Raw genomic sequence first — 27221 nt, 5'->3', positions numbered from 1 at the left:
AGGAATCAACCTCACAATTTAGATTATCTGCATCATCTTTTAAGATAAAACCTTTCCCGTAGATAACAAAATTGCTCTCATCGATAAAACACACCTCCATGCCCGACGCCATTTTTCTCTTACATCGTTTCACCGAATAAAAGTTTGCGAACCTCTCGGAAAGCTAACTTCCGACTAATCCACAGGTCTAAAAATAACTTTAGTGAAATTCACATATCCCAAGGGCCAGAGTGGCGTTTCCGTCTCTGTCCCATTATGGCTCTTGGCCATAGATATCACAGACAAATGCCTCTAACTGCATCAAAAGATCTTCAGACATCAACCAGTTTTCTCCAAGTTGCTGGAATGTGCGTTGGTATTCCTTTTTACTCAGTAACTTCTTCAGGGGTTTCACTTTCCCAATCCCTGCAAACGCACTCACTGCATCACAACCCGTAAATGCGTGCAAACTTAGTAGTGCTTTGCACGCATTTTGGCCAATAACGTGGGCTATTTTTCCAATGTCGGCATGCCGAGCGTTCAGTTGAGAAACACAACGCTTATAAATCAGTAAATCAATGGAAAATGAAAACGTAAGGCACAGGATTCTAACGTCTGTGTCTTCTGAGGATACAATGATTGACTTATATTGCTGCTCATTTGCTGCATGTTGCGCGTGCAGGAGAAGTCGTGTATCAGCCTCCTCTTGTTCAGATCTTAGCTCTTTTTCTTCCTCTATTCTTTCAGCAGTGATCTTGTAGCATTGGTTTCCACATGTTACGTGCAGCTCCTTGTCTTCCAGTCTCTTGCGACTCGGTGTTTTTTGCCAGTGCTCCAGGACAAACCTGAGAAGACTTCTTTTGTTGTCACCATTGCGTAAAAAAATCCTTGAATTGCTTGACCTTCTGGCCAGCGGCAAGGTTCTTGAAAGTTATTGCATCACTTTCACCTCTGAGTTGTCTCTCTGCTGATTTAATGGGAATGTCTCTGCCTCTCCCTCAAGCAACACTCTAGATAGAATCTTGTCTGCAATCTCACCAAATGTGAAATAATCTACCTACAGCTTTTGGACCAGAGCCATCCCATCTATTAGGTAAGCTGACGACCGTGTTACCTCTGTTTTTGGCTGTATGAATTTCTCTAATTCTTTGCCAAGTTGTGCCTTATTGGTCTTGCGGGAAAAGCCATTGTTGCAGGTCAGGGAAGCAGGAAGAGGGCCCAATGGGTGCTTTAACACATCTTGCATTTGCAGAACGGTCTTTCAGCAATTACGATCATCCGCGCAAACAAATCTTGGTCTTCGATAAAGCACTGAAGGTTTTCAGCTTTTGCTTCTTCAATTTGTCATTGAACCTTACCTTTGGGGGCTGTGATTCGAGACGGGTCTTCTTGAAATCAGCGTAGGCTGCCTCTCCAACTTTATAGGCGAGATCGCAAGGTCGTCTGCTATAGCAGTAGTGTCAACAGCTCCTGTTGAGGTGCTGGACAGTTGCACATGGCCTGCAAATGGATCTGTCCAGTTCTTTATTAAATCAAACATTGCGGCAACATCTTTCTCATCTTGGTCAATGCGAGACGAGTGAAGGTTAGCATGGCCGTGCTTCCCTTTGGCATAGCCGACCATTTCGCGCAAACTGTGCAGGAACAGATACAGTACCTTTGTACGGCTCCATGTTTCAAACTAAAGCCCTTGGGACCCCAGGTGTTTGGGTATCTTTGTTTATGGTTTCTTCAAGAGTCTGGTCAACGGGAATTCTTCCAAATGTATTGTCGTTGCTCAACTAAACTGAAAATCCACTGTTTGTCATGAGCTCGTGTACCTCAGGGTGCTTATCTAGTAGACTTGTCATATCGCTGTAATAAGCTGACATGTATCTTGTGTAGTTGATAGCATCGTAGGAAAAGCACCATGGGAGCATCTGGCGACACAGGAGAGATGGAGTTCCCAATTACCTTCTCTGGAGGCACGGATCATGTGAAGTAGTAGCTCGATCATGTCTGTATAGGACATCCAGAATGCTGAAAGGGGGCCATTGGTATTCCGGAGATGAAGATTGTATTCAGCAAAAAGGTCAGAAAAACGCTGGAAAACTCGGCTCTTGAAAACCTCATCGTGTCTTTCTTTACACAGTTCATCAGCTAGGGTACCAATTTCATCAAGACATGTTTGTACTTGACGACTGTCTGCTGGGTGTGACTCGTTAAGCCAAGGATAAAATCCTTCCAACGCCACCCTTATGAATGCCTCGTAAGCCAGTTTGTGCACATGAACACCCCTGTTATAGTTTCAGCCCTCCAGAACTGCAGACAGGGAGCCCTCAGCCACTACCCCAGCTTCAATGAATAAGTCCTTTAGACCAGCAGGCTGGAACCTTTTACCGATGATAGAGATTAATGTACCAAGGGTATGAAAAGTTCCAAGACGTAGAACTATGGGCTTGAACTTCTCATACTCCTTGCACTTCACCTCAAACGCCTTGGCATAGATGGCCTGGTTGAAAACATATATGATGCTTTTAGGTGGAGCGAGCGCAAGATAGTGAGTGATCGGTTGAGGGCTTCGTTAATGGTCGGCAAATAGCCTACATTATTGGGAATGATGGCGTCTTTGTCGTGAACCGTGATGTCAAACTCAGTCCAGCTGCTGACCTTTCGTTGATGGGCTGCGTAATGTAGACGAGCAAGGATGAACAGCAGATTCTTCTTTGTAAATTCTTTAAGAATTGTTTCGCCGTCAACATCCCTCACTTTTCTTGGTGGGGGCCCAACTCGCTTGCCAACATTGTAGATTGGGAGACGCTCTTCTTTAGCCGAGAAGGATCTTTTCTTTGTCTTTTCCACCTTGGGGACCACTATTTTCTGATCAGCATGAGGGGACGCACGGAGCTCTGACCGTAAGTATCTTTAAGGAATGCTAGTATGCCGTACTAGGATTCCTAACATACCTCAAATTAAGACCCGCCGAGTTTCACACCAAAAAGTTGTCATAATGCGTTGGAGTGTCATTAAACTGTCAATTAATTGAAAGTGACCCAGAGAAGTATAGAGAATATGATCTTTGCTAAAAGATGGATTCTCAGACAGACGAGACGCTAAATTGGAAAGTTATTATTTAAAATGCTTCTATTATGAGACTGGAAACGAAATCTGAGACATTTTGAAATTAACTGGACATGGCGGAGAAAAATGTTGGTAAGCGAATTTCGAAGCAAGCCATGTATTCGTGTGGTAACACTGATGAAGAGAAATCGAAGCAGAAGAAAGAATGGAAGAAGAGGAAACATGAGCGGCGGAAAAAAAATGCTACAAAAAACTCTTCAGCCGAAATGCCTGTGGAAGAAAGAAATGATCTCACAAGAATGGACCTCAAAGACCAACTTAATAATCCTCCTTGTTCAGTCGGCGAAGGCATAAATGTTGAAAAGAATATTATTTTAAAGGATAGTGCCAAAGTCGAGCAAAGAAAGCCCTCCGCATTTCAACAAAATGCACGTGGGGTTTTAGTAAGCGACCAGCGACCTTTGACGGGATTTTCAAGCGGAGCGGTGATGTTGCAGATGGCACGTGGGGCAAAGGCCGTTGAGAAAAAACCCCGTAAATCAACTGTGAGTGAAGGCCATCGACTTTGACGTGTGATCACAAGAAATATTCAGATACCAAGAGAGTATAAAGCTTGTCTGAAAGAACTGGATCCAGATTATCTTCAGTTGCTCTCTGAGCATGCTGTTGGCAGTGGAAGTTACAGACAATGTTTCCACGCTCGCTATCGAGGTATCGAAGTGATTGTGAAGAAAATGACTCACGACGACACCCTAGAAAGCAAAGAGTCTGCAAAGAAGAGTTTACTGAGAGAGGCTGAGATCGTTAATGCTTTAGGTGACCACACGGGACTTCCGATGTTTTTTGGTGTCGTTACTAAAAAGGAGCCGTTGTGCTTGGTGACGCAATTTCATGGGGTGAATGGAGAAAGCATTACCCTCCACAAGGCTGCCAACAAAAGAATGATTACACCGTTGGACAGCATTGAAATATTCATTCAAATATGCTTGGCCCTGAAACATGTGCATTCAAAAGGTTACCTGCATAATGACATCAAAGCCAACAATGTTCTTGAAAAAGATCTCATACAGTCATCGAAATTCAAACCTGTTCTCATAGATTTTGGGAAAGGTACGAAGGTGGCAGAAAGTTCTGGGTCAGCACTATCAAATAGAAAAAGAACTACCCCAGCAAAGACTTACTTGGCCCCAGAAGTTATCAAGAATCGCATCTACAGTATTGCCAGCGACTTGTATTCTTTAGGAAGAATGCTAAAAGCTGTAGCAAAAGTAGTTGGATTTTATCCCAAGGTCCGTGCACTGGTTAAGGAAGGTACGGCTGAATTACCGTCATCAAGAGCTACTCTTGCTTTTTTTATGGACGAACTTGGCAAACTTAAATCTGACCTGGAAAGGACAGGCATACAGACACCTGCTGAGTTGATGTAATAATTGCTACTGGCGTTTCTCTTGTTTCCAGGTCTCAATTTTTTGCCTATAACTTTTGTGCAGTTCTTAAATTTCTCACTCCTCAGTAAACTCTGGAGATGCGAGACCATTAACTGCTTGACTAGGGCTAGTTGTTTCGAGATCGTTGTATGAACTTTATATCAAAAAAATTCCTGAAACGTGCCTAGTTGTTGCTAAGGACTGAAAAGTTTCAGTTTCGTTGTATCTGCGAACATAAACCGTTTTTGACAAAGACATTCGTAGTTGTTCTCTGAATTTGCAAAACTTCCCTTACACTTACTGGGTAATTTATATAGGAGTAAAGCGAGATCATATTTGTCGGTTTTTAGAGGCAGGAAGGTTCTAACTTAAAGGGCTTAAATTTTGTCATTGTTTTCACGGTAATTAACAAATTAAAAAAGCCGCAACTGTGCTTTGTTCTTATCAAAAGGCAAACAAGGAAGTGACCACTGAGCGGCGAAAGGCTCTTTTGTTTGTTGCACCAAACATAATTCGGGCACACTTGTACATAAATTCGTTTGAATTTATTAAATGAAGTGGAAAAGCTTTATTCAGCTTGGAAGTACTGATTGGTACCCGGTACGGTGAGAAGGAATAGTGGATTAAAATATCAGCGCCGTGAAAAGTTGTGATTTCCTCAATCCATCCATTTCAACAATTCGATGAGCATCCGATTCAATGCAATAACACACTTGGTCTTCTTGGGTAGAAGTTCAATATCACGTGAGATCTTCGGAAACACTGAAGAATCCAGTCAAATATAAATTTGTTCTTGTTTGCTTCGCAACTCTGGCCTCCAGAGATATATGGCCTGATGCTCAATTGTGGTTGCCCTTTAAGAGGAAGTTTATCGTCCTTGTTTCCATTTCAGGATTCTCACCAGAATGGTTGGGCTCCCCTGCATTGACCTGAAATTCTGATGCCGATGTATCCCTTTCGATTTTTGAGTGCTTCCTCGCCATATTCTTTCTTTTTTTCCTTGATTTTGAACGTTTCCTCATTTCCTCGATGGAATGCTTCCTATACTTTGACATAGCTATCGCATTTCAGGCAATATATTTTGAATCGATCTGACTGACTCACAATACTAATAACGAGAAAATTATTCAGGGACTGGGTTACCTCATATGATTCTCACACATTTGAACGGAAACGCCCCGATCTCGACCTCAGAGCTCTTCTCTTGACCGAGGGAGAGAAGAGCTCTGGGGAACCCTGAAACAAAGTGTCTGCTCATTGGTTTTCGTGAAGAACAATTAAAAGCAACTCTAATTGGTGCATTCATGTTAGCACGAGGAGTGAGCAGGCGCCGTAAGGCTCAAATAGCCAATTTTTGGCTGTAAGAACCCTACGGTGCATGTTCTGCTACGCAGAGTTTCCCAGAGCCTTGGGTCGACCCGAGGCTCTGGTGACGAGAATGGGAAACACCCGACACCAGTTTTTGTTTTAGCTTGTCCATGCGTAACAATGTTAGTTGTGTCGATATGTTAATTACTTGCCTTATGCTGTCATTTCAATTGACACACGCCGAAGTGAGAAGTCAAGTATGCCTTTTTCAGTGAATTGCGATTTGTGTAACAAAAAGTTCCGAACTGGAAATTCTCTGAGGAAACATTTCCAGCTTAATCATCAAGGGAACATCCTTGGAAGAGCGAGATTTGAAGATGATTACGGCATACATGCTGACGAACCAAAAGGAGTTATGTTGGCGCCGGAAGACAGAGAAGAATATTTTAAGTGGTTGGGGGTGCTGGTGGAGCGCATAAATTGCTGTCTTGTGCCAGATCATCCAGGTAAGCCGTTGGCTGTTTTGTTTACAAAACTACAATGTTTTGGTTTGTCCTGACGCCGTTCTCTTTTCCTTAGCCAAGTGGTGTCACGTTGACTGCTTTCAAGTCCCAGAACAGTACTTTTTACACATGCTAAATCGCTTGGATTTTCCAATACTGGACAGTGTGCGCGACGTGAAACATCGTCGTCAGCCTATTTTTAAAAGGAAGACGAGGCGTTTCTCGTACAAAATATACGAGGAAGAAAAATTCCACACATTATTAGGGGAGTAAAGTGTGGTGCGATTCAAGTCCGAAGCGTTATTCAGAAATCATGAGGAAGTTCCGGATATTTCAGAAATGGATCCAGATGCAGCCCTAGAAATTGCGAAACAAAGAGCAAGTAATACAGCCAGGAAACCTACAAGCAGATCCACAATTGAAATCAGCTTGGGCGAAGGACGATGCACAAGGGAAGTAGAGCTGATATGGTAGCCTGCTTTATATACTTCCTCACGATACGGAAAACTTACAGTTAGATTTTTTGTGATGAAAATCTCCGTTTAAATCAAGAGATCGATCACTTCCACTAAAGAGGCCATAAAACGAAACTATTGAGTAATTATTAGTGATTCTTTGCTCTAGATTGCAACATGAAAATAAGTAGGTTATTTACGAAATCTCGCCCTTCGGACAAGCAAAGATGATTTCGACCCTTGTTACACTTCTCCTTGCTGTGTCTATCGACTCTAACTTCAGTGGGACGTTTTATTGAATTCCAAGTCCATGGGTTAGCTTTGCGTTACAAACCCCTTTAGCTTGTCCGAAGTAACGATTTATTCTAGTTAGTTTTCGTATTTCAATGAGCGATTAGTTACAGGTGTCATCGGGCATCCAACAAGTTGAATCGCGATTTACACGTAAACCATGTTGTAGTCTTCTCGAAAAATTTCCTTTTGCAGCTCATTGTTTACAATCTGCGTTTAATCTACTGTAATAGGCCTTATTCACGATAGCTGCTATGATTGTTTTCAAATTGTCATGCAAATTAGCCATGTGTTATGCTGGGGGGCAAACACTGGAAAAAAGGCAAATTGCGGAAAATTGGCTCGTCGAAATATTGAAATAACATTGCAAAAAGTCCTTTTTAGTATTTAGAAATAAGTACCTTTTGTAATAATTTATATCTTTTGATTGCCTTTGACATTTTGACTTCGTTATCTGCTCATTTTTCACGAGAGAAAAGTCTAAGTACCTTGTGTAATGATTGCATTTTACTGCTTAGGTGATAAACATTCAATGAACGTGAAACAAATCTTCTGTGTGGCTAAGATGTTTTTTATAACCTCTCGAACTTGTGTTGTTTGCCCCCTCAGAATTGTGTAGCTAATTTGCATGATAATAGCAAATCCAACATGGTGGCCATCGTGAATAGAGAACGCATGTTTTATGAGTCAAATGAGTCAATGAGACTCACAGTCAATATAGCAATATTTGGTGATTAAGCCTAAGCCCTCGTTTCGGTGATGAGGCCTAAGCAAACTCTGAAATTTTAGCTTTCACTTTATAGTTTAATTAACTGCACTAACTCGTTGACTCATAAATACTTAACACTCTCGTGAATAAGGCCTGTTGACTAGCACACAAGAAACAATTTAAGCGGTTGGTTACTGTTCAGTCGTTCTAGTTTCTTCGAAACAATTTAACGTAGTCCGTAGTTTTAAAACATGAAATTTTCAATGGCCACTTTCCACACTGATATATTTCCACGACAAAACCCTTTGAAGAACTGTATCGAAATATTGACTTTATTGGCTTTCCGGCAAGTGGAGTTCCTTCAGTCTTAATAGAAACCGTGCTGCAGGACCGCTCTCTATTAGAACTTGACTAAGTGGGTTCTCCCTGGCTGGGTAGGGCATGATTAGGTTTGTCGATAGTTAGTGTTAAGCAAAAATTACTGTTGTCAGTTGAAGATAGCTTGCGTGTATGAACATCAGAAGTAACAAATAAACTTGATCAAGAATGTAAACGTTGTGCAGCAATTAACTTTGGGGAAGGATATTGTATGTAACAGAGAACAAATGGCAAGACCTCAGTACAATTTTCTGTTGGTAAAATTTATTTACACGGGGCTTTTATCTGCCTTAAAATAGCCTTAAAGTGTAAGCAGATACATCCTTTGGAATGGGCCACTCCATTGTCTTTCACCTTTTTCTGAAGTGGTTTATGTCTTGGAGAGCCAAAAAAAATTCCAGGACCCAGTCGTTCAAAGCCCGATTAAGCTAATCCTTGATTAGTGGGAAAAGGTTTAAAGTGCACCTAACCCCAAAATATTTTTTGCGCTAAAATGAATCTTTGCACCTGTTCGAAACGCATAGCGGCAATTTTTACCTTTTTCTAACAAATCCTGCCTTTTTATAGGCTTCGAAAGTTGCAAAAATCCAAGCATCTTTTGTTCACGACCGAGTCAGAAGGGGAGTGGGTCTATTCCTGATTTGACGTCACAAACTGATTTACATTGCATTAACTCTTTGTAAAAATGCATGCAAAGTAGATTGTGACGTCAAGGCAGGAATAGACCCACTCCCCTTCTGACTCAGTCGTGAGCAAAAGATGCTCGGATTTTCGCAACTTTCGAAGCCTATAAAATGGCAGGATTTGTTAGAAAAAGGAAAAAATGGCCGCAATTCGTTTCGAACAGGTGCAAAGATTTATTTTAGCGAAAAAAATATTTTGGGGTTAGGTGCACTTTAAAGAAAAGAAATCTGTAATTTATAACCTTATTGGGCCACAATTTAGAGGCAAACCCGCCTCCTTTGGTGGTAAAAAAATAACAAGTAAAATTTACGCTTACCTAGGATTAGCTTAATCGGGATTTGAACAACTGGCCCAGAAATATAACTGCCATTCTCTTAAAAGAAAGCTGTGAACCACAAAGCGCTGTTTTTAACACGTAGGACTTGTTACAGAACTGAAGAAAAGTAAACTGAAAATTCCTATCAACACGGCATTCTACAACTGGCTGGCCAAATTTAATCTCCCATTTTCTTTAAAATATTGGCTATCCTCTTCCTTAACTGGAGAGCAGAAGACTGGTTGTACCACAAAAGGGGTTTCTCTGATAGGAGGTCGTCGATTGGAAACTGAAAAAGAAAGGAAACAAACTGTAGACCCAGTCCATAAGAAAATCAATTCACTGAAACTAGTTAGGAGTGTGAGTGTAAGGGTTTGTGATGAAACAACGACTTAAGTGTCAGTTTGAGCTTGAGGCAATGATATGCCACGAAGACAAGAGAGTAGGCTCAAAAAACATGCGACAATTCGTGTCAGCAACTCAGAGGTACTGGTTGAAAGCGTACAGTAAATACCTCCCCCCAAATCCCCTGCGTCCCTCTCAACATCCCCGCTACGCCACTGGTCATGGCGGGCAATCTACCTATCAAACTTCTGTAGTTCAGTGATAGAAACGATCTCACATTTTCAACCCTACCCTTCCCTCACCTTACAGACTTTAAGTTGTTCAACTAACCTTGCGTTTGAAAAACTCTTCAAAGAATAATAAGAGAAACACTCCACAGTCATACCCGTTTTCTTGCTGAGGTACCTGTTGAGACGAGCATGACAATGGCTTAACTACTATTTCTCGCGAGTTAAAGAGTAATTTCCACGGCATTTCACTGACGTTTGCAATTTGTTTTTAAAGTCAATAAGACGACGACTTGAATATGAATCGATAGCTTTTCAATGTGGAACAGACAATCGGTTGATTAAGGCTTACGCGAGGGTATAAAAGTGGCATTGACTTGTCACTAAATTCATGAACAGGGGCATCTGCACTCCGCTGTCTGTCCGCCCACCACTCGCTAATAAAACTGTATGTCAAAATACAAAACACATTTGGCAAAGAGAGGTATCAAAATGAAAGGGAACGGATCAACATCTCTTATACTTCAACCTTACCACCATGCAGTACTAAGTTTGATATACATAAAAATAATAATAAACAAAACAAAGTAAAATAGAGGCTCGTATTACTTCACCAGACGAAACCTTTGGCATATTGGTAAAACATTGCTTTTTTCGTTTTGCCATTCTTACTGCGTAGGATTTTTTTAAACATCTTTAATGAATGACATAAACATACCACACTTGGGTTTGTTTTCGACAGCACAATAGCTCTGAGAGCTGAGCGGGAATTATAAATTATCTTACTTTCGAATCAGTTCAGCTTCTTGCTCTCTTGACGATGGAGTGCCCAGGAAGTTGTCTTCAGATCCCCAAACAATTGAATCTACAATAACGATCGGAGACCTAAACCGGGAAAAAAATAGAACAATAGTCAGATTTGCATGTACTGAGTTTCCTACGATTCCAGAACGCAATCTATTCTTCATTAAACACTTAACTTTTCTGGTCATGAAAAAACTCATACTCGTACTACTGAAAACACCACGGTGAAAATTATCAACATCATCCAAACGAACTATCAACAAACTTTTCTCACCCTTTGTCGAACAGTGACGGGAGATTGCAGATCAAAGCTAGGAACCAATGTCCACTGCAATAGGCGCATGGTGAAGGGAAAAAAAAAAGTGGAATTAACATGTGGCTTTTCTTCAAATCCATTTGAAAGTAAAGAATTATTTGGTTACGAATATAACCAATATTTGCGGGGAGAAGGGAAGCTTAAGCATCAACGATAAGTATATATAACTCAAACTGCATCAGAAGATTTGTATGCATAACACTACGGGTGGGTTTTTTTTTTTTTTGGAAAATCCGAAACAAGATTTTTGATCTCGGATAAATGGATTCTTCAGCGCAAAAAAAAAAGCGCAAAATCCAAACAAAGGATTATTTTCCATGACAACGCAAACAATTGCGTGCAAATTTTAAAAACAAGAAAAAAAAAAGGGGGTCAAGTTTGTTTTGGAGAAATTCTTAAATGAAAATGCTATCAGAAAAAAAAACCTTAGCGACCAATAAAATGAAGTGACAAAAAAACATGGTTTTTTCGCTGTAGGAAAGGTGCTAACAATGTTATCGTTGTCAAGGAACGTTTGGTTTTATTTTCTGGTGTGAAATTTGCAGGAGACCTAACTATTTTCCACCTATTCATGTCTTCGACCGTATGGTAAAAATGGCGCGATAAAAACATTTGGGCTGAACTGTCAAGTTGTGTATCATTTTTGCATGGGACACCGCTTGTCAAAAATACTTTTTTTTCCAATCCTTTCCCAAAAAAACGCTGAAGTGATGAATCTCAAAAGTCCGGATTTAGATTTAATCCGAAGTATCCTCCTCGAGTGTGGATACTTTGGATTCATGATCCGTCTTTTTGGATTTCGCCAAAAAAACGCAAAATCCATTTTTGGATTCCAGAATCCGTTTTCGGATTTTCCCACAAAAACGCACCCTAATACTAAAGCCGCGATGGTGGCGAGCATTAAAGCTGCTCAATTCAAGATCTATCTATCTATAGCAAGTAGTTAAGGCTGCGTTAAGACATGGCATAGCTTGCACCCACGGTCAGGGTTTCATTTACAAGTAGGAATATTAAGTGAAATATTAGTAGGATGCGGGTCATTTAAGAACGCTACTTACTTCTTTGGCATGGTGGCCAAAGTACTTATTGTACTCGTGGTCGAAATATTTAAATTTATCCAGATGAAATACCTGAATACGTCCACTCACTCTTCATTTCAAAAACCACACACACCACACTAACCTTCTACAAACAGGGACGAAAATCAAACCCTTGTCTAAAATGTTCACTCTTCTTGTGAAAGAAGAAGCCCTCTTATAGCGTTCTTCGGCACTAATAAAGATGTCAAACAAAAAAACAAAACGTTTGCTGTGGTCTGTAATCAATACACGTGATCCAGGCAAATTAACGTAAAGTATAACATTACTGGGCGAAGGAAACCGTCAAATTATGGGATCAGCAATCCAAATCATGATCACGTACAACTGTACTGTCGTTAGTCCTATCGATCCCCAGAGCTAATAACATCACGAGTAACACTGTGTCTATTGAAACTGAGGACAAACAATTATCATGCGAATAATGAATATTTAAATCGTTCATTTGATTGACCGTCCGGTGAAGAGAGAACATTAAGTTACCTGGGGAGCACAAAGTGGTCACCATTTTGCGTAAAGTGTCGCGTAAAAGAGAGAACTGAAAACGGGCTTGTCATCGCACTCTGTCCCAAAACATCGACAGTATACCTGAAACAAAAAAAAAAAACAACAAAAAAAAAAAAGACGAAAAGTAGCAGTCATTCATAGATGATGCCAATAACCGCTTTACCAAAAGATATGGCAGGGAAAATTCCCCGATTTTTCCCTAATAGAATAGTACCATGTACCCCGATCAAATAACTACAAAATGTCAGTTGCACAAAAATACATTAATGGGCGAAATGGTTGTTTTAGTCTGATAGGCGAATGGGAGGCCAAGTCACAACGGATATTACATGTATTTCTTTGTTTTTCCGGCTTTCAGAATTTCCTGACCCGGGGAAACCATTTAACGATTTGGGCAATAATCACATGTTACTATAAACCATAATGTTAATGACCATTATTTAGGAAAACTTACATCATAAAAAAAATCCACAATGGAATCATTAAGTTCATTTCCATCCTCTAAGGTGTCTAGATCCATCTTAAGGATTGTAACTTTTACCAAAGATGGCGGTGGTGGAAAAACGGAAACAATGCTAATGTAACAGACCTGTCCTGCTCAACTGGAGTAATTGGACTGTCTGCAACAACCACAACCTCCGCATCAATCGCTGGTTCTGCAAAACAACCATTATGCATTAAAGTCTCATCTTCAAAGTGACATTGAAAAGTATATGTATATTACATAGTATTTGAAAGGCTTACTTCATTCAACTCACACCCAAAAAAGAAGTTTCATTGCAGTAAATTTAAAATACTTATAGTAAATTGTGTCACGAGTCATGAGGCAAATTTAACAGGGAAATTAGTCATAACGTTGCAAAGTTTCAGAGCCCTACTTACATCCGTCTTTCATATGTCTGAAAATAAGTTTTACCTAAAATTTGATCTTCTGTTGCTTTTCGTTAGTGCAAAGGATATGGCGTTTGAGAAGGACCTGAAGAAACAAAATAGCTTATATGTAACGCCTAAAGAAATGAATGAAGCTTCTGTCGTACTGAGGGCGACTAGTTTATTAGCATTTATATGCTTTTTCATGCTACCCTCGTTAAATAAAGATTTACTTACTTACTTACTTACTGAACGGTCCATGCATACATACATTCTTAACATGAACAATCACGAAAAATCAAAGAATAAGCCAGCTACATAGTCGGATGTGACAAAATTATTTTGTAAGGGCCTTGAGATTTGTTGAGGGCTTATAATGTAGGGGTGACTTTATAACAGGTGGTAAAAAAATTGATTTCAAAATCGACAGGGCTTATAATTCAAGGGCTAGTATTTTGTGTTGCATTAAATGAAAATTCATGTAACGTCCCTGAACATGTCATTTTTAACAAACAACCAAACGAAGGAATGACCTTCTTCACCCGTTCACATAGAAAAGTCATCTGGTGGCGCCAAGTCATCTAAAACTATCATATGAGAATACTCCTCGTTCCAGTCTTCTCTAACGTACACAAACTTTGGTTTGCAGTCATCAATGACATGACACACCTTCTTCTTGTCATAATCATACTGCAAGAAGTCCTCACCAAACATCATGGTCATCAGTTTGTCCATAATTTTTATCCACTTAGTGTCTGAACTATCCCATACCATTTCCTTTGGCTTCCAACCACAGCCTCGGAAATGAAATGGATAGCTAACTTGCTCTTCGCTTTTCTTCCCTATAACAATACAAAAGTAAGCTAATGAGTGATACAAAATGCAACTTTCCTACAATTATGACTGAGAAAAACAACTGCCATAGTTCCAAGCCTAGACATGAATACAGCATTGCAATAATTTAAGCTCCTTGAGAAACAAAAGCTCACAAAAGCCATCACAGTTCTTCCGCAAAATATGGCTATGAACAACTTGCAGCAATTAAAGTACGATGGAGTTTAAAGCAGACACAGTTTTTAGTAACTTAAAGTCAAGGTCTCAAATTAAGATACTTAGTTAGAATACCTCGGATTGAATTTAAAGCATCTCTGACACAGTATCGAAAGGACAGACGTTTTTCAGCGTAAAAATGCACCAACATCTGCTCAACTGGAACAAAAAAAAAGATTTTTTCTTAATATTTACATCACTGTGTAGATCACTTTCTGGAATGTTCACTGTTCACCTTGACCATCTGAAATAGGGTCATAGTGCAGCTGGTCAATCAGTTCAAGGCTAATTTTATTACACAATAACACTTTCTTGTGTACAGTAGATTAAATAGCTTACTAGAGGAAGCCTCCCCAGTTGATCATGGCTGGATTCCTTCACCCACAACTGGCGCTGATCCTTGTGTGAAGCTTCAAAGCCTTGGTGACTAAATTCAGTCATTGACAAGAGTCTTCTCATCAGCATAGGAGCGTGGTCAATGGTTAAATGGTCATAATCCTCTGTACCAAGGCTGCTGCGAAACAAATCTTTCAGCAAGAATCCCCACTCTTTGCACTGGAATGATAACGTTAAATTAGTACGTACAATAAAACATTTAATACTCAATTGACAATTAAATCTTGTGACTGAGGCTGGGACTTAATTATCAGGAAAGGAACTGAATTAACTTCGGCATCAACAAAGGACCATTCTCTGAGTCACTTCCCTCCTTTTAGAAGCAAGCCCAACTGAGTGAATTGCAAACCATTAGACAGTGTGTTGCTTGGTAAAAATACAACATACAGTACCAACTTAGAAAATGTAGCACTAATAAAACTTAACCAACCTTGACATCAAAGAGGTCAATTTCCCCTTGCTCTGTCTCTCTGAATACCTTTGACCGAGTAACCATAGCAATCTCCTTCCACTCTCTGCAGACCTACATTGAAACAGGAAAACATGCCACGCAAACATATAGACTAATTTTGTAAGTGTAGTTACACAGGCATGTATTCAACAATGCTGAGATCCATTGCAGACGTGGAACATAACAATTAATATGTAGGAAATACAGTAGAATATGTACAGTGTGAGATCTTTGGGGATCCTACCCTTTTCAAACACTCCAGCTGCTTTTTAGCAACAGCCTCAATGATGTCCTCATTGCCTTTCGAGAAAGTCTTCTTACGGCACTGGCATAATTTTCTGAATATCTCAGAAAGATGCTGCTGCTCTTCCCTCCAGGCCTTGAGCCGTTCCTGCATGTCACCTTTAACAACTTCAAGTACACAAGTAAAGAGAAAATATGAAATTATGGCTTTACAAACAATCTACCTGCAAGTCCCACAATCATCACTGTCACTATGCCTATAACCATTAGAGTTTATAATACAAAAAGAAATATGGGATTTCATCCTCAAAGAGATATTTAAAATATTTAAGGATTAAGGAAAGGAAGTTGAATTCCATCAAAAAGGAGCATTACAATGTAGGCTTTATAAATCAAGATTATTATTATTATTATTTTTATTATTGTTATTTTCATTATTACCATTATTATCATTATCATCCTGTACCTGATCCCTCAAGATTAATTACTTCTGTAGAAGTACCAAAGTCCCTAATGAACTGGCCGCTACTGAGAGCATCTTCAAAGTACTAAAGAGAAAACAATAATTTTTCACATTGAACAAAAAGGTATGTAAGTTATTGCAGTTATTACTTATAAATGAGGCTATTTCTAACTTTCTACAAAAAGGGAGGGTCGTCCCCTCCTTTTCAATTAACAGAACCTTTCAATCAGCTTTTATGTCAATTTTCTGCTTACCAGTAATTTAGTCCCTAATTTAATAAAAATAACAATAAGTCAAATCCCCAAACAAGTGAAGTTTTACTTACATTGCTTTAAGGCAAACTAAAGCGCACTCCGACGAATCATCTGGGCGCTGAAGAACTTAGTAAATAACAGAGAACAAGATTAACGAGTAAATATCCTCAAAGAATATGGGCTGAGACAAAATATTATACAATGACAACACATTCCCCGTTCCTACACATACAGTACTTTGCATGTTACATCGAACTGTTTGAGGTGAGCCACCCGCCAGTTACGATGGAAAACATTACATTATACTGTGATGATAAATACACCCTATGGTTATTACATCTATTTTGCATGTTACATCGAACTGTTTGAGGTGAGCCACCCGCCAGTTACGATGGAAAACATTACATTATACTGTGATGATAAATACACACTATGGTTATTACATCTATTTTGCATGTTACATCGAACTGTTTGAGGTGAGCCACCTGCCAGTTACGATGGAAAACATTACATTGTACTGTGATGATAAATACACCCTATGGTTAATACAGCTATTTTGCATGTTACATCGAACTGTTTGAGGTGAGCCACCCGCCAGTTATGATGGAAAACATTACATTATACTGTGATGATAAATACACACTATGGTTAATACATCTATTTTGCATGTTACATCGAACTGTTTGAGGTGAGCCACCCGCCAGTTACGATGGAAAACATTACATTATACTGTGATGATAAATACACCCTATGGTTATTACATCTATTTTGCATGTTACATCGAACTGTTTGAGGTGAGCCACCCGCCAGTTATGATGAAAAACATTACATTATACAGTACCACAAGAGAAAACCTACTTTTATAGTTTTGCATCAAAGACCCATGAACAAAATTTAATGCGACTTCATAAGAATTAATTAAACATAAATTGCTCAGGCTTACATCAACTCGAGTCTGGCAGAAAGTCACTCTGTTCAAAATGAAATTCTTTGCAGTGTTCAAGTCCTTGTAGGTCTTTTTAAGCTTTTCCAGCTTTTTCATTGCTCCACAATGACTTCTAATTCTCTTAAAATCTTAAGCTCCGTTGGTCCTGCAATTAATTTTTTTTATAAAAGTACATGAATTGTATGTTAATCCACTTTCAGGTGGAAGTCATGATCAGTATTCTGTTGATCACATTGACTTTGCTATCAAATTTTGTATAAATCATAGATACAGTACAGCCTTCCATAAATGTAGTCAGTGTGGAGAAAAAAAAACATTTTTAAAAAATTAATATCATATGAAAATGAACTGGTTGATGGCATAATTGTACACACAAAAGTTATTGTATTAGAAATGATGGTAGGAAACCTAATTAGTGGGAACATAAACAAAATATATGTTTAAAAATAGGTACTTAATTTTTTTCTCAGTTTAAACAGTCAAAATCGAATTCAAAGGGTAAACTTACCTGACATTGAACTAACACAGATATTGTGCCTGGTAACAGCTGATTGCTGCTCTGCTTTTTTCTTTACCGTTATACGGTCACCATGAAAAGATTCAGGACCATAGCATCGAAGGGCATTGTTGGTTTCCCGTAGAGAGTCAATTTTGTGAGCAATGAGCCCAATAGAAGCCAAAAGTTGCTCTGTATTGCGCATTTCCATGTGTAATGCACAAAGCTGAATGCTGCTAAGTTCTTCATCCAGGAGGAAAAGCAAGTTATCCCTAATGCCAGTGGTTCTATTAAAATGAAACATCCCAATGATGTGATCCAATAATTCACAATTTTAACAGAGCAAAAGAGTTCTTAGCCATGTCAAGGGAACTCACAAGCCTACTTAGGACTCAACCAATGAATATCATCACGGTTACTAACTTGACATTTACTTTGCACTTATAAAGAAGGGATGTTGCTGTTAAAGAGGTTATTTTTGTGAAAAAAAAAATCTGGAATAATTATTGTAGTTGTGCACCAATGCAGAGAAGGGTACCAATGCCCGAATATATTATAGTTGTTAATCCCACTCATATATCTGTCAATAATATTGTCTTTTGGTTGTTTGCAGTTTTCAAGAGAGACCTGAACTGTCAGCATATAAAGGTGTCAAACTACATTATCTTAACATACACACCTTCCAATGTTTGCTTTGCCCCTAAGACAATCCAAACAGGTCTCATCTGGTGCAACGTCCTGACAAGAGCAACCCTTCCAATAGAACACATATTAATATATAATTATAGTAATAAACAATAATAATTTTGCTGCTGAAGCCCTAATACAAAAGAAAAACAAAACAGTTTTGAGGATGATCTGAATAGTATTTTCACTTAAAATTACAGTAGAGCAGCATGCATGTAAAAGATAGGAAACAACTACATGCAGATTGTGCGGCATACACAGTTAATATAAGCAGCAAGTACACACATGTAACCTTTTCATTAACATACCCTGAGAGCATCACAAATAAAGCAAAACTCCACAGCAAGTCCTTTACCACCAAGAAAAAAAATTGGATCCTTCACTTTCACCAGGAGGAGAAGCAGAGTCTTGTAGTCCAAAGTCACTATAAAATGTAAAAAAAATTGACAACAGAGTGTTCACATCAAAGTTGCACAATTAATGGCTAATTCATGAGGAGTTAAGTGCATTTGTCACAGTGAGCCGACCAGAGGCATGAAAATGAAAATAACCGATTTCGACGAAAACTGGTGCGATTAAACTACTTGTTATGGTCGTTAATATGACACAGTTTTAGATTCATCAAACCTTTCCTTGACAAAACAAGGTAAGGTCAAAGGTCAAGGCTAAATTGCCGGCAATTTATCGCTACAGAAAAGCAAATATTGACATTTTTTAAACGTGTATTTCACAACTCCAAGACGTAGCGAGTCAAAATAAAGTTAGTGCCAGTGAAGAACTATACAAACTCATTAAGGTTATTTAAAAATTAATTCTGTTTCTGTTGAATTTCATTTTAATAGTCTTCAGGAATAACCTGCCTTAGTTCGTAAGAGTGTTTTGCCATAATAGCGGTGTTTTTAAAAATCTTTGAATTATGCATTCCAGCATTCTATTGATAAAACTTATGCTCTGCGATAATGGTAATGAGCTATATGTTGAAACAGGAAAGGAAAAGTTTTGGGCAATTTTGTTTTCTAGGATCTTTTTGTGAGTACGTTTAGTCTATTTAGCCAGTTTCAAGTTGCGTGACACAAAATAAAACGATGTTTACTTCATTGTTGTGGAGTATTATTATTTCGCTGTATTAAACGGGTAGCTAGACCTAAAGGTGAGTGACATTCTTAGTCATCTTAGGTACTTAACGACCTTTTCGTTAATAAGCGTGCCAAACAAGGTACAGTGCACTTTTAAGGATCGCCTTCAAAAAGTTTTCAAACAACGAAATCAGTATTGTTTGATTCAACAGACACCGCATCTTCACGAAACTTATGGCTGGGGCTTTTAATTAATCCTTTGAAATTTTCAGTCCTTTCTCGATATTTTGTACATATTTACTAAGGATGGAACCAGGAATGGTATGAATCCTCCTTGTAACCGGCTAACATTGCAGACTTACCACGTGTGAGCCGCGGGCGGGTATAAAGCGTGGGAACAAAGATCTCTTATTGGCTACGGCTGAATGGCACATTTGATAAAAAGATGTTACTTGAAGCCATTTCTAAGATATTTTGTAACGGAGCGGTAGCATATGGACGAGAAATTATTTCGATCTATATATTTTTCAACGATGCCTCGGTGAATGCAGGAAAGATATGTTTTGTTCATTTGCGCGAGCGGCAAGCTCATTTGCTTGTGGCAATCGACAAGTGAGAGAAGAAAATTGCAAACTTCTGCTGACTTCGCTGGAGACTTTAACCCCTCAACATGAAACATGGAAAATTCAGGACTGTTTAAACATAACATGCCTACTGAATCGCATTATATGCAAAATAAGCATCACTATTAACACATTATAATTTTAGGCATTCAAGATGTAAATGATGAACAAAAAAATGTCATGACAATATGTCCGGCACACCGCTTTGAGCTTGCCCAACATTGGAGACTGAACACACTCAAAGTACTCAGAAGCGAAAGGTTTCAATTCCTGCTAGACACATCACACCAGATATGGCAAAAGAAATCATGTTAATGTATGGTTTACACGGTATTATTGGATCTCGTAAGTGTTTCAAATAATATCTTGTCATTAATCTGTTTATATTTGTTCGGCGCTGATACACTTGCCAATGTTTCGTGTAACGTGTCCCGCATTCTTGTTGCGCCGTTGCGACAAGTTACAGGAGGCGTTACTTAGTGTAACATCCCTGGACAACACGTCAAATATTGTTACAGCGTTGCCATTTGTTGCAAAAAAGAGGCCTTGATTCTGCTTCGTGCAAGGCTTGCTATAAAACCGAGAAATGTTCCAGTCGTCAGGTTCACTTCAGTGCGAGTCAAGTTGCAAGAAAAATTGCCTCGTGCTATAGTGCCTAAAAGTTGCACACGATAAACCAGCACCCAGGGGAAAACAGATCAAATACTTCCCTTTGCCCTCACACTGATTACTGTCAGTACACTTACAACACAATGTCTCCCCCTAACTTACTTTTTTTCTTCAGCGACATTCTTTGCACACATAATGGGTGGGGGGGGGGGGATGGGAGGGCACTACTTTTTATAAATTTATGCTATAAGGGTGTTTTCCACTGGATGTTGTCGTGGTCTGTAAGGGGAATAGGGTAGGTGGCTGGGTATATATAAACACTTCTGCTTTTATCAATTTCAAGTCGTGGTGGGTTATCATTTAAGGGACTGGGGTCAAACATGAGACATGGTCTAGCCGTCACAATCTGACAGTCTGCCTTTTTCAATGGTTGTTTGGCATTTTCCTGTACGAACGATGTGACGCTGCAGCAGCGCTGCTTTAGTTCACTTTTTTGGTTGTGCAGCGCTTACGCGTCGTTAATGCAGTGTTTACGAGCCGCTCAAGCAGCCATGAACAAATTCATAACACTGCGAAAGCGCTGCAAATATTTTGCAGCGTGAAGCATCTTAAATGCAGCGCTGCGATCCGCTGTATGAGAGCTGCAAATGAGACACCGCGTGAACAGTTTCTTATAGCAAAAACTAGGGTTGCTTAAGGGTTGCAACAACGCTGCACGTGCACTGCCGTACACCGGAATAAGAATACATGGAATATAAAGTTAGAAATCCTTCGTTTTTACGGAGATCACATTAAAATTGTCAAACACCCGCTAAAACGCTATTTTAAACATATTTTTATAATCCTTGCATGCTGCTTCGAAACGCGCCAAACATACCGTTTTAATCATCACTCCACGTATTCTTATTCCGGAATAGGGTCAATCGAACACGCCAAAAGTCGACTTGAAAGAATATATCGAATTGTGATACAGAAAATGGTGGGCGAAAATGTTTCGAAAGACAGAAACATCTCGTATTGTACATACCTTTCGATCATAAAACTATCTGCCGCAAAATAGAAATCGGCAGAGGGATGTCCCGTTGATTTGAACTTGCCAAAACGTTCGCATTTACCGCATACATTTGATGTTTGCTTTTAATACCCAAAGGCCACAACTCAAAATTATTGGCAGCGGGTAAGAATGTACATATATTTCGATCATGAAACTTTCTGGTGCAAACATGAAATCGGTACAGGGGTGTCCTGTTGATTGGAACTTGCCAAAAGTTCGCACATACCGCACACATTTGATGCTTTCAATACTCTACAACTCAAAATTATTGCCAGCGGTTAAGAATATTAGACGATCCAAGCATGCCGAATTGTAAGAAACCCGTAATTTAAGTGGAACAATTGTGCCGTTCTTAGAATTATCGGACAATTAATTGTCACTCAACGAAGATCTGACAGAAAACCCAAATCTCAAAACCTCAATGGCCAGCAGACTGAGATACGTGTGCACGCGACAAGCGAGCGGATGCTCTTGACTAACCTGTCAAATCATCACATTGGAATGGACCCATCCTGGAACCGGAAATAACCCTTACTTGTACGGATCGTAAAGAGCGCTCATTGACCTCATTTTGCGCGAGTTTTTAATAAAATGTACTTTTGATATCAACGTGGCCGGTAGAAGTAACAAAAGAAATCAACAGAAAACGTTGTTCGATCACCAACAGTCATTTGTAACGGGTGGTCATGCTGAAATCTGTAGTTAAACAAAACGCCGCTCTTTTACACAATCATGTTTATTTCTGTTAATAAAACAAGCTGTAAAATGTTCGTGACAGAAAAAAGGAAACGCTTAGTCCTTTTCAATCATGTTTGGAAAAATAGCCACGAAAGCAGTTTCTGGAAAATCAACTGTTTCCATGTAAACGCATTTCTGAATATGTTTTTTTATGTTTAAGGCGAATGGCTGGCCCCCCGGTAGGGTGAGTGCAATGGCCGCCAGACATAACGACGAATCCTTCAAACACAACGGTTCACCTCAAACGGGGGTGCACCAACACGCCAACTTCGCCGGGGAATCGAACCCCGCCCCTACTAACAAATAACACAAGACAAACAGATGAACGAAGAATTGTACCTAGGAGATGCCTCGCCTGACTTACACTCCTAAATGACAATCCGACAAAACGACAAAAAGGACTCAAGAACAACTAGACAAACCAAAACAAGCACGACCCAGCACAAGGGTGAAAAGCAACCCACAAAAGGCCACCCGTCAACAGACTCATCCAACGCCAAGACGTTGGTTCACCCCAGAAAAACGGCCAGGGCACGCACACGCAACACAAAACCAGAACTTAAATATGAACGACCAAGGCATCATTATGTAATGAAGCCACCACACCACGACCACCCCACTGATGAACAAAATAACGACGACGACGGTCAGACCGGAAACGACGGAAAAACAACGGGAGATTAAACCGAACACGAGACTTCACACGCTCCATAACATCCACAGCCGAGGGACGAACACCTCAGAAACGAAAATCATTCCGAGCCCCCCAAATACAAAACTTGCAGACATTCAACATATAAACAAAAACCACAGACAACTCATCAGCCGAGAAACCAAAAAGCGCGTGACGAACCAAGATAGAAGGACAAAGAGGAGAAGCCAAGAACATAAGAGATTGAAGCCTTGAGAAAACACTGACAGCCAGAGGACAGTGAAAAAACAAATGTGAAAGAGACTCGACAGGAGCAGAACAAAAACAAGCAGTTGATAGAGCATACCCAAAACCAGCGAGCCTTTCGGCCGTGTAAAGGACCCCGTGAGAAATTTTCCAAGACAAATCAATAACTGGACGATCCAAATCAAAAAAGAAAAGCTGACGCCAAGTAGAAGACCAATAAAGAGAACCAAACAAAGGAAAGAACTTCTCCTCACAATGAGGAGAGACAGCATTCTCGGACAAAAGAAACAAATAAGCAGATTTCGTGGACATAGAAGAAACAGGACAAAAATCAATACCGGAACCAATACCCAAAGAAGACGCCGTAAGGGATCCTTTACACGCCCGCCAAGCAGTCAACAGCGAACGATAGAACGGAGGCAGAGAATCCGGCGAAAAACAAAGCGGAGCAGAAAAAACGAGATGCGGAGGAGCGGCAAGCAGAGAACAAAACCAAAAAACCATGAAAGAGACCCAAGAAGACGGAGAAGAAACAAAACGACAAACCCACTGAACATGAAGAGCCATAACCTTACACTGGAAATCCACAACAGAGAACCCACCCAAACAAGAAGGCTGAACCACAATACGATGAGCGACCAAGCTTACCGCTCCAGAAAAACTTAAAAATTAAAGTATTTAATTCCACTCTGACCCACCGGGGAACATGGATTAGAGAGGAGGCCACGTACCACACACGGGAAAGGGCCAAGGCATTGATAACAAGTGCCTTGCCCTTATAAGATAACGAACGCTGACACCAAGAATTTAAAGCATTTTCCACCGCGGTGATACGTGGCCTCGAATTGTCCTCCTCCAAATTGCCCGGACCCAGAAAAACCCCCAACACCTTCACCTTCACCGACGACCAAGTAATGTTAACCGGTGAGTCAGTGCGCCCATTCCAACGGCCTAACCACAAACCTTCGCATTTTCCAAAATTTAATTTAGCCCCAGACCCCCTCTCGTACAAAGAATAAACATCAAAAACAGCCAAAATACCAGGAACAGAAGAAACAACCAGCGTAGTGTCATCAGTGTACGCAGAAACAACAGGCAAAGAAGACGAAGAACCAGGAAGAGACAAACCAGAGATTAAACCACTAGAATGAATATTACATGCAAGTACCTCGGCAACTAAAACATAAAGAAGGGGGGACAGGGGACATCCCTGCCTCACCCCACAAAATAACTTAAAGGAATTAAAAATATGACCATTAACATTAACACAACTACTCACATTATTGTAAAATAAATTAACCCACCCAACAAACGACTGCCCAAAACCCATAGCATACAAGGTAGAACGAAGGAACGTCCAATCAACCCTGTCGAATGCCTTTTCTTGATCAAGAGAAAGAAGAGCAGCAGGAGTACGAGAAGAGAGCAAAAATCAACATTTTCCCCAATGAAACGGCCAGGAACACCACAAGACTGATCCTTATCAACAACCAAATGAATAACCTTAAGAAAACGAGAAGCAATTTTATAATCGACATTCAACAGGGAGATTGGACGCCAGTTTTTGGGATCAAGACGATCCCCTTTTTTAAACGATAAAGTAATGATACCCCGGCGCTGAGAGCGAGACAAAGAGCCTAAACCAAAAGCAGAATTCAAAACACAAACTAAATCGAAACCCAAAACATGCCAAAATTTTAAATAGAATTCCATGGGAAGGCCATCACAACCAGGAGCTTTACCACGGGCCATGCCCTGAAGAGCCGCAAAACACTCCTCCTGGCTGAGAAGACCTTCGCACACCTCACTATCATTATACGGAAGAACTGAAGAAATATTAGAAAGAAGCTCAGCACGAGCATTAGAGTCACAAGGAGCAGCAGAGAAAAGATCCGAATAGAAAGAACGAAAAACATCACACAACCCATCCTTATCCGTAACCAAAGTACCATCACTAGCCCTCAGCGCCGAGATATTACGGTCAGTGCCGTTTTTCTTTTCGAGCCGGAAGAAGTAAGCAGAGGACAGGGTTGCCACTCATTAGAACTAAAAAAATTCCCTGACTTTTCACTGACCTCAAAACAATTTTCACTGACCTTGCATTACGCGAATTATGAAATAAGTCAAATCCGCTTTTACATTAGCTTCAGTTTCTCCTGCAAACCATCAATATTCTTCTCTTCATTTTCAATCTCTTTACGTTTTTCACGGGATTTTGAATGCATGGCATTTGGTGTCACTAACAATTCCATTTTGTGTTTTGTTTCAACCTCTGTGGCAAGTTCATCTGTTTCTTTAGTAAGTTCCTGAAGTCTCTCCTTCTTCTTCCTTGATGACTAAAGCTCCTCCTGTGCTTCTTTCTTCCTCTTCTCTTTTTCACTGGCCTCTTCTGTTTTCTTTTTCTGATTTAAGCAGCTCTGGTATCTTGCTTGAGCATGCCTGCAAGATACCAGAAGTTCCTTTGTTACAGAGTCTTCTACAGGACCATCTTGATTCTTGATACCATCATATGCCATCCGATAGGAAATTAAGGTTTGATCTTACATATTGCTGCTTAAGATGTCTTTATTATCAGAGAACCCTCTTTCAACACATGACTGACCATGGGAAAGTATAAGCAAGATTTTGAAAATTTCCCACAGTTTGGAATACTCTGGCTTCTCTCCAATGAGAGTCAAGAGAAAGAAGTCAACACCTTGGTCTGAGTTGTAGGCAACAAATTCATCTTTGTGGTACTTCTGCACCTCTGTAATGAACGCTTTGTACTACTAAAGGATAAATTTCCTGACTTTTCACTGACTTTGACAACAACTGAGATTTTCCCTGACCTTTTGCAAAATTCCCTGACTTTTCCCTGACCTTGAAAAATTTTTGTTTTTCCCTGACTTTTCCCTGACCGTGGCAACCCTGAGAGGAGGACTCACCCTCCTCCACCCACCTCGACCGGGCACGAACTTGAGCACCACGAGCAACCTCAACATCCATAGCACGAAGACGAGACAAAGTAGAAAGGTACACAGGAAGAAAAGAAAGATGACCAGAATCAATATGACATTTAAGATGAGCAGTAAGACTAGACAAAATATTACGTTCCACTACTTTACTTTTACCACGATCTTTACAATAATTTATACTAATACGTTTAATATGGGCTTTACCGCTGTCCCACCACCCAGTAAGAGAAGGAAAAGAAGACTGACGAGACTGCCAATAAGACTAGAAAGAGGAGATGAGGTCGATATACTCGGCCTCATCCAGAACAGAAAGATTGAGCTTCCACAACCCCAGACCTGGAGGAACGGAGCTGGGGAGAGCCCATGAAAAAGAAATAGCACAATGGTCAGAAAAAGGACACGGCAGAATGTCTACAGAAGACACATAAGGCACCCAAGCAAGCGGACAACCGATGAGGTCAATGCGCGATGCAAGGGCCCCATCGCGCCGGAACCAGGTGAAAGCAGAAACATTTGGGTGCCTTTCACGCCAAATATCCACCACACAACAATCCGAAAACATAGCTGACAACAAAACAGAACTTTCACGAGAGACATCAAAAGGACAAGACCCACGGCGATCCCGAACACGGTCCAGGACCGTGTTGAAATCGCCGCACAAAAGAGTAGGAACAGCAGGATCAATAGAGTCAACACAGCGAACCAAAAAAGCGTCACGATCAGGATTACGGTTAGGAGCATAAATAGAAGCAACCCGAAAAACAGAGCCACGAAGAGAAAACTCAACCAAAACAAAACGACCATCAAACTCGCAAACAACAGACTTACACTCCAAAACCGAACGATACAAAACAACCACACCACGAGAGTGATTGGTACCAAAAGAACCAGCACACAAATAACCAAACCGAGAAAACCAAGAAAGAAGATCATCATTAGAGACTGCGTGGGTCTCCTGTAGACAAACTACCGAAGGAGAGAGATGGGACAGCCACTGGAGAAACCCA

General features: G+C 40.1%; 2 protein-coding genes, 1 long non-coding RNA gene and 1 pseudogene across 3 annotated transcripts; 1 reads left to right on the top strand and 3 right to left on the bottom strand.

The window, feature by feature from the left end:
* Positions 1-27221, bottom strand: part of LOC138058105 (uncharacterized) — a 91417-nt pseudogene that overhangs the window by 18387 nt on the left and 45809 nt on the right.
* LOC138058123 (uncharacterized) lies at positions 3153-4466 on the top strand. The gene is made up of 2 exons (XM_068904014.1): positions 3153-3584; positions 3633-4466. Exons 1-2 carry the CDS (start codon positions 3153-3155, stop codon positions 4464-4466), a joined length of 1266 nt encoding a protein of 421 aa, XP_068760115.1.
* LOC138058113 (sentrin-specific protease 7-like) lies at positions 9289-12408 on the bottom strand (the record flags this gene model as incomplete). Its single annotated transcript, XM_068904004.1, has 7 exons — positions 9289-9399; positions 9786-9860; positions 10035-10128; positions 10469-10567; positions 10761-10814; positions 11985-12074; positions 12383-12408. Coding segments are annotated over 7 exons (549 nt in total), but the record flags the coding sequence as incomplete, so codon positions are not given.
* LOC138051509 (uncharacterized) lies at positions 12422-13384 on the bottom strand. Its single transcript, XR_011132836.1, has 3 exons — positions 13323-13384; positions 12996-13062; positions 12422-12487 (listed from the first exon to the last, which is right to left on the bottom strand). It is a non-coding gene; the product is annotated as an uncharacterized lncRNA (long non-coding RNA).

This window comes from Montipora capricornis, chromosome 1 (assembly GCF_036669925.1).
Source record: "Montipora capricornis isolate CH-2021 chromosome 1, ASM3666992v2, whole genome shotgun sequence".
Taxonomy (NCBI): Eukaryota; Metazoa; Cnidaria; class Anthozoa; order Scleractinia; family Acroporidae; genus Montipora; species Montipora capricornis.
Note: the sequence above shows the minus strand (reverse complement) of the source record. Positions and strands in the feature narration are given on the sequence as shown.

Excerpts from the sequence above, each read along its gene's own strand:
- LOC138058123 (XM_068904014.1), top strand. The coding sequence starts at position 3,153 with ATGGCGGAGAAAAATGTTGGTAAGCGAATTTCGAAGCAAGCCATGTAT. Across the intron at positions 3,585-3,632 it reads AAAAACCCCGTAAATCAACT|ATACCAAGAGAGTATAAAGC; the intron begins GTGAGTGAAGGC and ends AGAAATATTCAG.